Source organism: Ovis aries, chromosome 4 (assembly GCF_016772045.2).
Source record: "Ovis aries strain OAR_USU_Benz2616 breed Rambouillet chromosome 4, ARS-UI_Ramb_v3.0, whole genome shotgun sequence".
Taxonomy (NCBI): domain Eukaryota; kingdom Metazoa; phylum Chordata; class Mammalia; order Artiodactyla; family Bovidae; genus Ovis; species Ovis aries.
Genome location: NC_056057.1, coordinates 105,329,887 through 105,345,388, shown reverse-complemented (window position 1 = coordinate 105,345,388; position 15,502 = coordinate 105,329,887). Strand labels below are relative to the sequence as shown.

The following is a 15,502-nucleotide window of genomic DNA, read 5'->3' as shown; positions in this document are numbered from 1 at the left end:
GCCTGGAAAATTCCATGGACAGAGGAGCCCGTCAGGCTACAGTCCATGGGAATCTCGAAGAGGCGGACATGACTGAGCGTGCACACACACAGCCTTCCTCTTAGCCATGTCTTTCCCTGCTTAACGACTCTCATGATCCCAAAGTGTGTTTCCATTGCCCAGCCTCAAAAAGGCCACATCTCCCTCCTTCATGGCCTGAAAAAGCAGAGCCCCATCCGTGGTACTCTGACTCAGACTCCATCACCTCCCACTGCAGAGGGGCACCACATGGAGCCTGTGCTCTGAGGGAGCTCTTGTCAGAAATGCATCTTTACTGGGACTTCCCTGATGGTCCAGTGGTTAAGGCTCTCTGATCCCCCTGCACGGGGCGCAGGTTCAATCCCTGGTTGGAGAACTAAGATCCCACGTGCCCTGTGGCGTGGCCAAAAAAAAATTAAACAATGGAGGGCTTATGTGAACAAGGTTCTCCTCTCTAAAACATACATATATTAAAATATATATATATCTTTTCTGGCTCTTTTCAGCTCTGAAGGCAAAACAGGCCCAGTGGCTTGGGTGTGCATGAACTGTGGCTGCTCTTTCTTACATTGGTGTCATATTTCCTTTTGCTCAGTGCAGCCCCTGCAGTGCCTGTCATTCTATGCTGGACACTTCGGTACCAACTTCCTACAGGAGCTTTTTTAAAATATATTTTAAAAATGTTTGTTTTTTGGCTGTGGTGGGTCTTTGTTGCTGCACGTGGGCTTTCTCTAGTGGTGAATGGGGGCCACTCTTCACTGCGGTATGCTGGCTTCTCATTGCAGTGACCTCCCCCATTGCGGAGCATGGACTCCAGGCACACGGGCTGCAGTGGTTGCAGCTCTTGTGCTCAGTAGTTATGGTGCATGGGCTTAGTTGCTCCAAAGCCTGCGGGATCTTCCCAGACCAGGGGGATCAAACCAGTGTCCCCTGCATTGCAAGGCAGAGTCCCAACCGCTGGACCACTAGTGAAGCCCCCACTACAGGAACTTTTAGAGAAGGAATTCTTCATTTCAGAGTCTGCAGATGGACTTCAGAGGATCATGAAATGCATTAAATCGTGTGAAGCTACATGGATGAGTTTGAGGGGATACAAGGAAGGGAGGTGGGTTGTCTATAGGTTTCATCCGATTTTTCAAAGTGACCCATTGACCTAAAAGTCAAAGGACCTTTTCACCAGCTGGTCCCTCCTGACTCAGTTTGGTTCATCAGTATTTTGAGCCATAATACCACCTCCATCGCTTTCATTCTTTTTCAAGTGAAATTAAGTCACCTTGATAATCAAGAGTGCATCCTGAAGGCTAAGGGCAGTCAGAGTCAGGTGACCTAACACCTGCAGCCTAGCGGTTGGGAGAGGGCAGAGAGGGCCTGGGGCAGGACTCAGGGCTCTCTCCCCTCCTGTCTCCTGGCTCTGCCTTGCCCCACCCAGGGCGCAGCGCACATTGCACGCTGATCATCGGTGTCTGCTGGATGGGTTCCCACTAGCATGTGGGTCCCAGTCTCCTTCACCCCTGGCAGAGTCGCTTTCTGTCTCCTTTCGACTGTCTCCGAGTCCCTGCCCTGTGCTGTCATTGTGGGGACCCCGAAGTGTGGGGTCTTGAATCACCCTTACTGCGCCTCTTCTCGTTCTAGCAAGGCTCACACATCTCTGTAATGTCAAAACCCTGCTATTGTGGAATAATTGCACAAATGGCCAGTAACATCTATACAACCTCACCATTATTTTAGCAAATTAAACAGGAACAATCAAATGAATCAGCTTTAGGTTAAAAGAGCTTTGATACAACTCTTAAGTTTGACTGTGGGATCTCTTAATAAGTACTTAACCTGTGTCTTCTACCACCTTCATATTATTTTATTATTTAGAAAAGATTTTTTGATTAAGGAGAGGAAAATATGTGTGCATATATTATATGAAAGTAGAGAGGTAGAAAGAAAAGTAGAATTATTTCTGCCACTTTCTATGTGTTTAATTTACAAGCAGCAGTTTGTTACCTATTAGTATATTGCCTGAAATTAAAGTGAGTTGCCACCCACTTAAATAGTGCCCAGGCACTTATTCCGATAGGCTTTGACAGATATAATCAAATCTGGAAAAAAATCAACTTTGACAGATACAATCAAATCCAGAGAAAAATCACCGTGTTTTAGCTGTCACTTTCACAACAACAGCAAAATCCTATTAAAACTTTAATCATAAAGGTGAAGTACACAGTTCTTCAAAGGAATGCTTATTTTTTTTTTAATTTTTTGGCTGCACCACAAGGCACGTGGGATCTTTGTTCCCCAACAAGGGATCGAACCCATACCCTTTGCATTGGAAGCATAGAATCTTAACCACTGGACCACCAGGGAAGTCCCAAGGAATGGCTAAAAAGAAAACAAATGACTAATTATAGTTTATTCTAAGTTTCATGAATCCTCAGTTCTGTCACTTGCTACTTAATCTTAACCTAGACTTACCGTCACTCTTGAGTATGAAGCTTCTTTCTAGATGCTATGAATCCTTTTCTTGAAGTCCAAGTTTCTTTTTCAGGCACATTCATGACTTCCAGATTTTGACCCTTAAAGCATTTGCTGTCCAAAACCCTGGCTGTTGTGTTTTGATCTAGCAAGAAGGACTTCACGGTCTACTCACAACTGATGAGACAGTGGGTTGGTTGGCACTCCTTCAGCTGCCTCTGCTGAACCGTGTAACACAGAGTCCCTTCTGGAAGCGTGGATGCTCCCCTTGGTTTCTCCCACCTTGGCCGTAAGAGGAGTGAAGGTCCCGGTGGAGGAGGGGAGAGAAAGAGACACTTCTTCCCTGTATTCTCCTAGCAACCCTGTACCTTCATTAACGCAGCAGCTGAAACCGAGCAGCTGTTTACTCAGCAGTGTGATGTCCTCAGGATTCATGAATCACAATGCTGTCCTTTCTAATGAAAAGCTGAGCTCCCCGCTCAGCGCACATGGCAGGTTTGTGTGGAGCCCTGTTTCTTTGGCAGCCACCAGAGCAGAATTAAGTACCACATGACTCTCTGAAACACACCATCTTCCAAATGAGGTTATAGTTAAAAATATTTTTTCCAACTTAAAAATGGCTTCTAAAGAGGCCAGTACTTCTAGTACAAAACACTTTATTTTTTTTCAGAACACTCAAAAAAAAAAATCATCTCCTGTTAAAGTTCAGTTATGTGACAGCCGGAGAAATGGGGTTAGTGTTGTATCCTACCAGTCAGATCATGCTAGAAAAGAAGATACGGCCACTTCAGGGGGCTGTGCTCTCAAGGAGATGGCGGGCTAGTGAGAGCAAACAGAAAGAGCCACCACATGGCAGGGGTTTGGGGGTGAAGGCAGAGGCCTCGTTCAGGTGGGAGCCAGGGGGCACAGGTGTCCGGAGATGCAACAGGGCCGTGTCAGGAGCGCTCTGCAGAGCTGGGGGCATGGACCCCAGACCCACCACAAGGAGACCTTGAGGATAAGCCCCCCATGTCCTGCCAGGCCCATGCTTGTAGAGGAGCCAGCGAGCTCCTTTAGGGAATAGATCAGAAGAGCGGAGGCTAGAGATGGGCATTGGCAACTGTGCCCACCTGGTCCCATCACCCAGTTTACCATAGCACATCCCTCCCGTTCTTCCCAACGTACAAAAGAATTTCAAGCTTTGCAAGGTAGCTTACAGCCAGCTCGCCTTTAACATCAGTAGTTGGCTCGCCTCGATTATGCATGGGTAGACCTCCCTTTTTCCCAACCAGGTAAAACCCAGAAAGCTTCTGCTCTTGGAAGTTACAGGTGATGCTGTAAAGCCGGACAGGAAGTGACGCGGGGGCCTCCATCACCCAGCTCTGCTGTAGTCAGCCTGGAGGTTGTGCCGCTTAGGAAGGCATCTGCTGAGCAGCTCAGCTCCTGAGCACCAGGGTGGTCCTGAGAGGCCTCCGCCAGTCTGCAAGAAGGGCAGCGTGCTGGGGGCCAGCCTGGCTCCCTGCTGACCCGAGCTTGGACTCAGGAGCCACGACAACCCTGCTCCCTTCCTGCTTGCTGCTCAGACGCACTTTGGCATGGTTCCCATGAAAGGGGGCCTGCCTGGGAACAGCTTTTTCTCCTGTCTCTTTCTTTTCTTGCTTTGTTTTGGGGGCAGAGGCTCCTTCCCAAACCACACTGAGATGGCACTGTCAGAAGGGGCACACACGAGTGAAATGGCTCCCTCTGTGTCTCTGCGGGATGCATTAGATTCAGACAACACCACCCCCCACCAGAGAGGCTGGCTGTGCTCCTGACGGGTCAGGCTTCTATCTGGCTGAGAAGAATGACTAAAAGACGCCAGCGGGCCAGTAGGACGTGTCTCCCCCACCTCCTGCCCCCAGCCCTGGCCCGCCAGGGTCCTCAAAGAGAATGGGCAGCGAGGGCATCCCAGCCCCTCTCAGGGAGGAGACTGCTCACACAGGCTTCCCTTCTCCCCATGTGTGGCAGCTGGTATTGCGAATCAATGCCATCTATGAAGCCCGGAGAGGAAAGAAACGCGTGAAGAGGCTGTCCCAGTCCACAGAGAGCAACTCAGGAAAAGGTAGGGGCCCCGTCACTGTTCCTCCTCCCCCAAGAATCTGAAAACAGAATCTCCCTTCCCCTCTCCTTGTCCATCCATCATGTCAGCCCAGGGCTGCATGCTCTGACCTCAGCAGGGGAGCCACCTTCTTTGTTTAATTTGCACGGAAGGGACCAATATCTTTGACTGGATTTGCTAGAGGTACCATCTGAAGTACAGCCAAGTTAATCTGGAAACACATGCAGTTGGACAAAGACATAGTTTGTTCATGACCTTTAAACAGGAAAAAAAAAAATGAAAACAGCCCCTCTGAACTGGAACTCTCGGATTTGTGCTACCACATGAAAAAGTTTCCTGCATTAGAAAGACCCATGTTTGCAATTTTTTTTTTTTTTTTTTTTTTTGTCTAGTGACAGATGAGAACAGCGAGTCTGACAGTGACACCGAGGAGAAGCTGAAAGGTGAGAAGAGCCGTTGTTGTGCAGGGTGCGTGTTGGTGACGGGGAAGGTGCGAAGGTGGCGCTTCCTGCTGAGTGTGAGGGCACACAGCGTCCTTGCAGGAGCTTGCTGGGCAAGGCGTGGATATCTGAACTTGGCCCGGGTGGGCCTGTCTGGCCCCTGAGCCTCTGGCTACACTCTAGAGACTCAGGGTAGCTACCGCAGCGGTGACTCCCTGTCCCCACACCCATGCATTATGGGTGTTTTTCACACCTGTGAAAGGTACAGCGTGCTGGCCTGCGACTCCAGAGACCTGGGGCCCTTGCCCTACTCCTGTAAAAGGGCTCTGTGATCTGGAGGAAATGGTCGAGATCCAGGGCCTGTACTTCCTCATCTGTTAGATGAAGTCGCTGAAATTACTGGTCCCCGTGGACCTAAACCTGGTGATCTTAGTCTAGGTCTCAGTGAGGTTTGCACAACTTTTCAGAACCCCAGGGGCAAGCCAGCGAACGCTGTAGTCCAGGGCTGCTCAGCGAGGTGATGGCAACCCACCCATCGTCTCAGTGGCCCTGCCTCTTCAGCCTCTGACACCCACCTGGCTCCCTGACCCATCTCGGGAGTGAGGCCGACCGTCTGCAGCGCACAGAGCGGTCGCAGGAGAGAAGGCAGATGGGAGTTCTAGACCAGGCAGGTCTCTGCCACTTGAGCCACACGGGATGTTTACAAAGCTCCCAGCTCCAAAAGCTCTGGGGTCTGGATTTTGTCACAGCCCTCAAGAGGAAAGGTAAAGGAAGTGACTGAAGGGAGGAGTCCCCACCCCATCTGACACAGGAACCCAAGGGTCACTCAAGCCGCTGCCCCAAGTCCAGGCAGCAAATCCATGGTGGAATGGAGGCCCCACATTCCAGGCCTCTGCACCCAATTAGCCTGGCGGCGGGTTGCTACTCCTAGAACTTTGGCAAGAATCCCCAGTAAAGAGCTTTGTACTAATTTGTTAAATGTGGAGACGCTTTTGTAGGATTAGAAAAAGTACTTTGAGCTGGGAATTCCATAATGTGTCACAGCTCTGTGCAGTTCGACATTGGGAGTGAGTCATTTTCAGGCGGTCCTCCGCTCTCTGTCTCTCTCTGCTCCCTCTCCAGCCCACAGCCAGCGTCTGGTCAACGTGAAGTCACGGCTGAAGCAGGCTCCGAGATACACGTCCCTGGACCGGGAGCTGGTCGAGTACCAGGAGAGGCAACTTTTTGAGTACTTTGTGGTCGTGTCCCTGCACAAGAAGCAAGCTGGGGCTGCGTACGTGCCCGAACTCACCCAGCAGTTCCCACTGAAGGTACAGGATGGGCCAGGCTCTGCGGCCTGCCGTGGACTGCAGCATTCCTGGGAAGATCTTACTGGGACTCATGGTTCAGGGAGGTGCAGGAGCCCAAGGAACATTCAGTGTCCAGAATTTCAATAATGGGTCCTAATTAAAGTATATTGATTAAAAAAAAAAAAAACGCTGCTGGAGAATTTGGGAGATTCGAGGGGTGTGAGATGCATGACTAAGTTCAGTTCACTTCAGTTGCTCAGTTGTGTCCAACTCTTTTCGAGCCCTTGGACTGCAGCACACCAGGCCTCCCTGTCCATCGCCAGCTCCCAGAGTTCACTCAAACTCATGTCCATTGAGTCGGTGATGCCACCCAGCCATCTCATCCTCTGTCGTCCCCTGCTCTTCCTGCCTTCAATGCATGACTCAAGCAGGGACAGACTTGCTTCCTGTGGTCACTATGCTGACGGTACCGTTCTATCCACTCTCCCCATCTTCTTATCCGGCCACATCTCTCCCCAGCCCACCCTAGAAGCTTCTTCCGCATCAACTGCACAAGGAGTGTCACGTTTGTGTCCCTGCTGCACACGCCCATGTGCCCTGTGTGCCTCTGTTTTTGTGTGCACATGCAAGAATCCTGTTCTGTTCTCACATGGGTCAGTCCTGTGTGGATTTGGCTTTACCATATATTAACGTGAAAGTCGCTCAGTTGTGTCCAGCTCTTTGCGACCCCATGAACTGTAGCCCGCCAGGCTCCTCTGTCCATGGGATTCTCCAGGCAAGAATACTGGAGTGGATAGCCACTCTCTTTTCTGAGGGACCTTCCCAACCCAGGGATTGAACCTGGGTCTCTTGCATTGCAGGCAGATTCTTTACTGTCTGAGCCAGCAGGGAAGCCATCCTATATTATTAATCGTGGCTCCTAAAATGAAACGGCGCTCAATAAAGCCTAAAGTGGCATGGCCTATCATAGATAAATGACCCACAGGCTTTGGCATCAGTGATAGAGAGCTTTCATCACTTTCTAATGCAGCTCGGCGAGGATTTACTGAGACCCTATTACATTGCAGCTGGTTTCTGCTTGGCCCCAGGGGATTACCAAGATGAGCAGAAGTGTTTCCTGTCCTCGGGGAGCTTACCCTCTGACAGGAGGGCATGAGAGACTCCAGAGACTCAGGAGGTAAAGTGTGCCAGTCTCTGTCCAGTGCACACAGTGGTGCTCAGAGACGGAAAGAGGGGAGGGCGCTCATGTCCTGGTCCCCTCGGAGCCTCCCTTCGCTGCCACCACCCAAGCAGAACCCCGGCATCTGCCAAGACCTGGGGGCCGGCTGTCCCTCTCCTCCTCCTGAGCCACCCTTCCTTCCGTTCTGCCCACTGGAGACCAGCAGAGCAGTCGCGTCCTCGGCTTGGAGTTTAGGACGGAAATGTGTGTAAGGGAGATAAGCCATAGGCACCAGCCTTCCACACGGGCACTGACTCACTTCCTCCATCTCCTCCAGGGGTGATCCCTGAAACCCTCAGTGCTATGTATGCCCACGTTTAGTTGGGGACCTCACAGAGCAAGCACCAAGGCACGAGGGACGGGCCTGTTATTTTATTTACTTCCCTCAGGGCCTAGCACAGTGTTATACATACGGTGATGCTTAGTGTTCCAGGAATAAAGTCAGTGTCCCATGAATGAATTAATGAACCACCCTAACTATCAAATGCCTGAGTTTCCGACATGGACTCTCCAGCCTCCTCCTGCTGCTGCTGCTGCTAAGTCACCTCAGTTGTGTCCAACTCTGTGCGACCCCATAGACGGCAGCCTACCAAGCTCCCCCGTCCCTGGGATTCTCCAGGCAAGAACACTGGAGTGGGCTGCCATTTCCTTCTCCAATGCATGAAAGTGAAAAGTGAAAGTGAAGTTGCTCAGTCGTATCCAACTCTTAGCGACCCCATGGACTGCAGCCCACCAGGCTCCTCCGTCCGTGGGATTTTCCGGCCTCCTAGACATCACATTAAAACTTTTGAGTGGAAAGTTGTGTAAGTCACTGTGGAAAGGGAGACTAATACAGAAATGTTTAGAGAAAAAGTCATCTCCAGTCCCGCAGAGGTCCTTGTTGTTGGCGTTTTATTGTCTTTCTCCAGTCTTTTCTCAGAGTAGAATTTTCTTACAAAACTGAGGTCGGACATTGGGTAATTTCCGTATCATGTTTTGTAAACCTATCATTGTTTACAAACATATTTCATATAAATTCTAAAACATCATTTTTGAAATTCCATAATACCACATTATGTGGGTATACCCTGATCTATTTAGCAGCTCTCTTTCTGTTGGAAGTGCATCTTGCTGCCAGCTTTTCTTTAGGTGTTTATCTTTAATGTTCTGGTGATCATTCTTTGTAGACATTTTTGCATGCCAGGCTACTATATATTATCTCCTTGCCTTCACCTGCTCCCTCTGTCAGAAGCCCCTTTTGCTTCTTCTTTCTCCTCATTTTTAACTTTTTTTCTTGAGTTTCATCCCCCACTCCTATAGACACATTGATCAAGGTTTCAAATCCATATTTGTGCACTAGCAATCCTGCCTGCCATATTCCATTAAAATGCTTGACACCTCACAGTTCTCTTTCATGACGCCTCACAGAGATCAGGCTGTTTCCCAGCCATCTGCGATTGATCGTATTTGTGAGAGAGCTCTCTGTGTGTCTCTTCCTGTAACTGTGCTCCTGTGTGTGTCCGAGCACGTATGTGCACATGAGTTGATAACTTGTCTGTTGATGACCGTGTGTATATGCATACATGTGTATATATATATTTGTGGGTGTCGTGCATGTGGTCTGAGGGCGGGTGTGTTCACGTGGTGACTGCGCCGTATTGAAAGCACTGGAACTCACTCTCCTACAAGGCTTGCTCTTCAGTTCTCTAATTAATGCTGTTTCCACTATGGAAAAATGTCATTGTTCCTTCCTTTGGTGTTATTTGTTGTTTGGGGTCCATCACTCTGTGGTGATTAATGATCCCCCCCCAACAACTACACCCAGCTGGTATTCTTTGCAAGACTGTCCAAGGGTAATCAAAACCTATTGCTTTGGCAACAGTCTGAGCTAGTAAATTGTCAACTCAAAGACTGTTCCAGTACCAGTTGGAATCTTCTGAGTCATGGATGAAAGAGAGAACCATTGTACAGTAAAGAAAGAGTGACTGTTTATTCTGAAGAAGAAAGAGTGAAGAACAATTAATGACTGGCTCCAAGTCTACCTGTGGTGACTGCTTCATTCATCGATAGTTGTCTCAAGTATTAATATTATATTAGTAGCAGCTTTAGTTAAATTTGATCTGGCCAAATAAGGATCATACTAGAAGTGGGTTTTCAAGTTGAAAGCCATCAGCCCAATGTCCTATTCCTTTGGATGCTGTCTTCAGAGACCTCTTCTCTCTGATGTTTCATGGCCTTGGGAAGGCTTGCAGATCCTCTGTGAAGGAGTACCATTGGCCAACAGACCTCAGAAACTGCAAGACTGGTTTAAGGTGGTGCTGTGCTAAGTCACTTCATTCGTGTCCGATTCTTTGCAACCCTATGGACTGTAGCGTGTCAAGCTCCTCTGTCCATGGGATTCTCTAGGCAGGAATACTGGATTGGGTTGCCATTTCCTTCTCCAGGGGATCTTCCTTACCCAGTTGTCTTACCTGAGTCTCTTAAAAAGTCTCCTGCATTAGCAAGCGGGTTCTTTACCACTAGGGCCACCTGGGAAGCCCTGGTTTAAGGTGAAGGCTAATGGAAAGGTATGAGAAACAAAATAAGAAATTGCGGACAACAGTATAATATACTGTTGTATGCTTAAGACTTTAAGTTAGATGCTACAGTTTCCTAATTTTAGAAATTCACACTCCACTCAGTTCAATTAGCTGATATTTTAGATGACTGAAGGCAATTTTATCATGGTTTATTTTTTCTTTAACTGTTTATAAGGAAAATGTAACAAGTGTAAACCTATCAATAACAACACAACAAAAAGCCAATAATTCCTCCCAGCACTTTAGAAGTACCAATTTATAAGCAAACTATGCTAATTATGAACTTTTTTTGTGTGTATCCCAAACTTTATACCTAGAGTGCCTTTTTTCAGTTGAGGCAAAAAGGAAACACGTGGCATAAAACTCAGCATCCCAGCATCTCCAGGTGTACAGTACAGTGTGGTTAACTACAGGTGCATTGCTGCCCAGCAGACTCCCCAGAATGGAGTGCTTTTTGAAGCAGATACCCATTCAGACACAGAACAAGCAGAGTCACGGTTTAAATATGATCTCTAAAGTCAGGCTTCATCCATTCGCTCCATTTTGAAGTGAGATGGTATTCTTCCAGTCTGTGATGTGTCAGTTAAATCAGAGAGCAAGAAGACAGAAATTAAGATCATTTTTATTCTTTCCTGGATTCCATTCTAGCTGTGTGATCATGGACAAATCACTTAACTTCTCCGGGCTTATTTTCTTCCAAGAATGTCAGACTTGTGTCTAGTTTTCCTTTAATTCTGATATTCAAAGACTTCCTGAAATGAATTAAATTTCACCGAATAACGTAATTTACCTGGATGGATTCACTAGGAAGGGCTGTAAAACATCTCTGCTGAAATTAAAGAGGGCCAGCTTTGCCTAGGTCCAGACATCAGATGACTAGATTTGCGGCTCTGCCTTGCAGATTTGTGAGTCTCGGATTCGGAAGCCGTTGCTATGACAGCTCTTCCTTATTGATTAAAATGCTTATATTCCAGAATGTTAGGCATAGAGAACATTTCTCTAAAGCACACTATTTTTTTCTCCCTGCTCCCCACATAAGACTATAGTTGAAACTGCCCTGAGGGAAAAAATAACCTAAGCCTGAGCTGCAAGCCCTCCTCAGCGTGGAGGTTAAGGCGACAGTTATGATTTCAGGGCCGTGGGGGCTGTGCGCCTGTCGAGCGTCTGTCTTGCTTACACCGGGGCTTATTCTTCAACATCCTCTCGCCCTCCTCCCTGCAGTTGGAAAGGTCGTTCAAGTTCATGAGAGAAGCTGAGGACCAGCTGAAGGCCATCCCCCAGTTCTGTTTCCCCGATGCCAAGGACTGGACTCCGGTCCAGCAGTTTACCAGGTATGTGCTGGCGTCTCCCCGCCCTCCCCCGGCCCCTCCAAGACTGAAGTGAGAGCTAGAGCGAGGTCGTCCATGGCAGACCCTGTACGTAAGTCAGTCCTACTGTTAAGTGAGCCTGACAGATTCGAGTGTATAAATTTCCCCCACGGGTGTTTGTAAAGCATGACTGAAGACAAGACTCATTTTGCCAAATGTGCAGGTTCCCAGACCTCCCACTCCATCTTGGAATGTGTTTCATAAGCTGATGTGATGGGCAATAAGGTAATTCGTAGTCTAAGAAAACCTTGTCCAGTGCTGTGAAAATACTTCTTCAGCAACACATCCAGCCGTTACTCAGATTGTGATCAAGTTTACATTTCTGCTTTAACCCATATTGTTGGGTGGAAGTATTTTTTTATCAGAGGTCTCAACAACTGACCAAACTCAGGAGGCTACAAATCCTAAGTGTTCGAGGGACACTGAGTACCTCGAAGTTGGCCCAGCAGTCTTTAAGGACAGTCACAGCCTCAGTGCCCAGGAGAGCTGCCCCATGAGCAGCTCCAAGAAGGGCACCACCATTGCCTGCTGCTACCCAGCTCCCCCCCAACACCCCCCAGTCTTGAGTCACTCCCAGGCTCACCCCAGGAGAGGACCAGTGACTACTGTGTCTGTTCAATGGGATGGCCCAGGTGATAGGATTATATGAGGGCTGAGTGTGGAAAGAAAAGTCCTCACTTCCTCCCAGGACACAGTGACACTTGAGATCCCCGTGTCCCTGACAGAGACTGGAGCCACAGCCCAGAGATGGACGGGCGGGACAGGGAGCCGTGCTTTCCGACAGCCTCCTCCCGAATGTCCCCTGGTGGCTCAGCACAGTGCTTTTGTTCTGTTTTGTAACACACTTCCTCTTCTTTTTCCAGTTGCTTTAGATGTGAGGTTAGGTTGTCTATTCCATGTTTTTCTTGTTTCTTGGGGGAGGATTGTATTGCTATAAACGTCCCTGTTAGAACTGCTTTTGCTGCGTCCCATAGGTGTTGAGTTGTAGTGTTTTCATTGTCATTTGTTTCTGGAAATTTTTTGACTTCCCTTTTGATTTCTTCAGTCACCTGTTGGTTATTTAGAAACATGTCGTGTTATCTCCATGTGTTTGTGTTTCCTACAGTTTTTTTCTTGTAATTGATACCTAGTCTCATAGTGGTCGGAGAGTAACGCACCTCCTTTCATTTTCCCAACCATAGTGAAACGTTCTCGTTTGTCTTAACTGGAGAAGATGGGAGCAGAAGGTTTGGTTACTGCCGAAGACTGCTGGTCAGTATCCCCTGCTCTCCGGCAGCGAGAGCTCTGTGTGGAGCCCCCACTGGCTTCCTAGGACCTCATTCGCCACAAGCCTCATTCGCCACAGGCCACAGACAAGAGGTGTAGCGAATTCATCAGGGCCGTTAAACACGGGGAGGAGTGTTCGGGGGTCCACATGAGCCTCACTGTGGATGGAAACACTGTCTATCTCCCTTGGAAAGGAAATACTTTCTCCACTGTTTTCCCTGCCAAATAAATGACCATCCCCCCTTAAGGCAGGTGTCCTTTCTAATAAAGTGTGCTCAACAGACTCTGAGAGCTTAAAGAGAGCTTTCATAATAGTGGTAAGGGCCCAAGAAGGATGGCTTTTTGGTTCATGACACAAATACTTTAAGTGTCTCCTTCAGAACATTAACCTTTAAAAGTCAGAAACTTACTTCAGTGAGATGAGTATGCCAAAACATTTTAGAACTTGTCTTTTTGAGGCCCGTATTTGGGAGTACCTTCAGTAGCGGCAAATCATTTTCCACTGAGAGCATATTTTAGTGCTATTATGCATAGGCTAGTATAGCCAAGAATAATGTGCGGCACATAGCGGCTGCTCAGTAAATATTTGTTGAATTAGTGAATAAAAAAAGTATGGATGATAATCGAAAAAGTTAAGTGGGATAATCAAGTCTGTTGCTATAATTACTTTGGAGTGTAAGTATTGAGATTGCTTTCCTTTTTTGTTTTGAAAATTAATAGTTTCCAAAAAGGATTTGTAGAAAAGATTTCTCATTTGGAGTTATAATCATTATAAGGAATAAATAAGTTATTTGAGAAAAACCACAGTGATATGAGTAATGTGAGTAAACAAGTTAAGTGATATGAGTAAACAAGTTAAGATTCCTCATTTTATGGTTCCGTGGGCCACATTGAGCTCCTACCGTGTGCACAAAACTCTTGATTTGGTCCCTTTGGGAGAATTTTGACACATGTCTATGCAGCCAGAAGTGGTTCCACCTGTAAGACGGGGTATTGGTAACTGCTTACCTTACTGATTTTCAAAAACCCTGGTGTGTGGAAACAGTCAGCACCATGTTAAAAACATCTGGGGTCTTTCCTCCCCTGAGACTGCTCACGCTCATAATCTCCTTGTGTTTCACTCCCAAAAGCCTGGCGGCAAAGGAAAGCGTCTCCCTGAAGTTTACTGCATCGTGAGCCGTCTGGGATGCTTCAGCCTCTTTTCAAAGGTGAGGACTTGGGCCCCAGAGAAGGGAGGGAGCACGTGGGAGTTGCAGGGCCCAGGAGGATTCAGGAGACGCCCCACCTCCCAGGACTTTTTATCTTCTTACTCCCCAACCTGTTTTCCTTGCCACTTCTTCCTCCTCCCTTCCCTGAGCCTCACTGAGATAATCACTGGGACAGGAAATGAATGGATGAAGGTTGTGGCCCAGAAAGTGAGGGAGGGGAAAAGGACAAATTAATTGCAGTTGAGGATGGAGGGCAAAGGCTCTCCCCAGAATGTTCCAAGTGTTTTACATTCCCTCTCAGAAGCATTATCTTTTGCCACATTGTGTGTTGTGTGTGTGTGTTATGTGTATCTGTTGTGTGTGTGTGAGATTTGTTATTGTAAGACGACTCTAAGTCTGTCAAAGTGAAAGTGAAAGTCTCTCAGTCGTGTCCGACTCTTTGCGACTCCATGGACTATACAGTCCATGAAATTCTCCAGGCCAGAATACTGGAGTGGGCAGCCTTTCCCTTCTCCAGGGTATCTTCCCAATCCAGGGATCAAACCCAGGTCTCCCACATTGCAGGCAGATTCTTTACCAGCTGAGCCATAAGGAAAGCCCAGGAATACTAGAGTGGGTAGCCTATCCACTTCTCCAGTGGACCCAGGAATCGAACTGGGGTCTCCTGCATTGCAGGCGGATTCTTTACCAACTGAGCTATCAGGGAAGCCCTCTATCAAAATCTTAGTATAACTTGGTCCTTCGTTTTGGAAAATGAAGCAATATATCAGGACGTAGGAATTGCCATGGTGAATTGGCTCAGCCACCCCAGTATTCTGGATTGGCATAACTACTATGCTGTCTGATGCCTATCTCAAAAATTAGGTATAACTCAACATTTGTTTCTTCTGTTAACGAGACATAAATATTTAATCTATACATGTATTTTGAGTCCTTAAGCGTGTATTTCAGTCCAGGTTTTCTTTTGGAGAATTGAAGTCCTGCATCTGCTGTCTGTGGATGAAAGCCCCACTCCCTCGGCATTCTGAAACAAAATTCCCGCTCCTGCCCACCCCATCCTGAGCTCAGAGGAAGCCTGAATTAGAAGGATGCAGTGTGAGCTCTGGCTGTGGTAGAGCTTGTACTTGTACACAAGTCTGAAGTAATTAATGGTACCAGCGTCACCTGAGTCATGGCCTTTGCTCCACGTGAGGAGGTAGTCATTGAACATTACAGTCAGGCACTCACAAGCTCTGGCTCAGATTTGCATTGCTGTTCTTGCCAGTCTTCATCATGGGTTTGTTTCAACACGGAGAGGAGGCTGTAGGTCAGAGACCCCATTGTGAGAACGCTTATGAATCTAGGGGTAAACGGCTCCTGCGAGGTAGGCCAACCTCCAGCAGCAGCTCTGACGTTCACATAAGCTGCATTGCTACGTCGTGGGCAGGAGATGCAGAGCAAGCGAACATCCTAACATACTCGTGTGATGCACAGTCCTGCATTTTCATGTCAGTTTTGTGACTGTGAATTTTTTAAGAATATAGTATGAAGACTTGCCGAAGACCACACAGCAAATATTCAGTATAGAACCATAGACAGAGCGTTGGCTAACTAATTC

General features: G+C 47.7%; 1 protein-coding gene across 10 annotated transcripts in view; it reads left to right on the top strand.

The window, feature by feature from the left end:
- The window catches only part of DENND2A (DENN domain containing 2A), a 98,572-nt gene that overhangs the window by 58,962 nt on the left and 24,108 nt on the right, over positions 1-15,502 (top strand). For all 10 annotated transcript variants that reach the window (XM_015095408.3, XM_027968876.2, XM_027968874.2 and 7 more), the window contains 6 exons: positions 4,468-4,561; positions 4,951-5,001; positions 6,121-6,308; positions 11,286-11,395; positions 12,613-12,682; positions 13,828-13,905. In XM_015095408.3, coding sequence (XP_014950894.2) covers positions 4,468-4,561; positions 4,951-5,001; positions 6,121-6,308; positions 11,286-11,395; positions 12,613-12,682; positions 13,828-13,905 — 591 coding nt within the window. The remainder of the gene's footprint in view (positions 1-4,467; positions 4,562-4,950; positions 5,002-6,120; positions 6,309-11,285; positions 11,396-12,612; positions 12,683-13,827; positions 13,906-15,502) is intronic.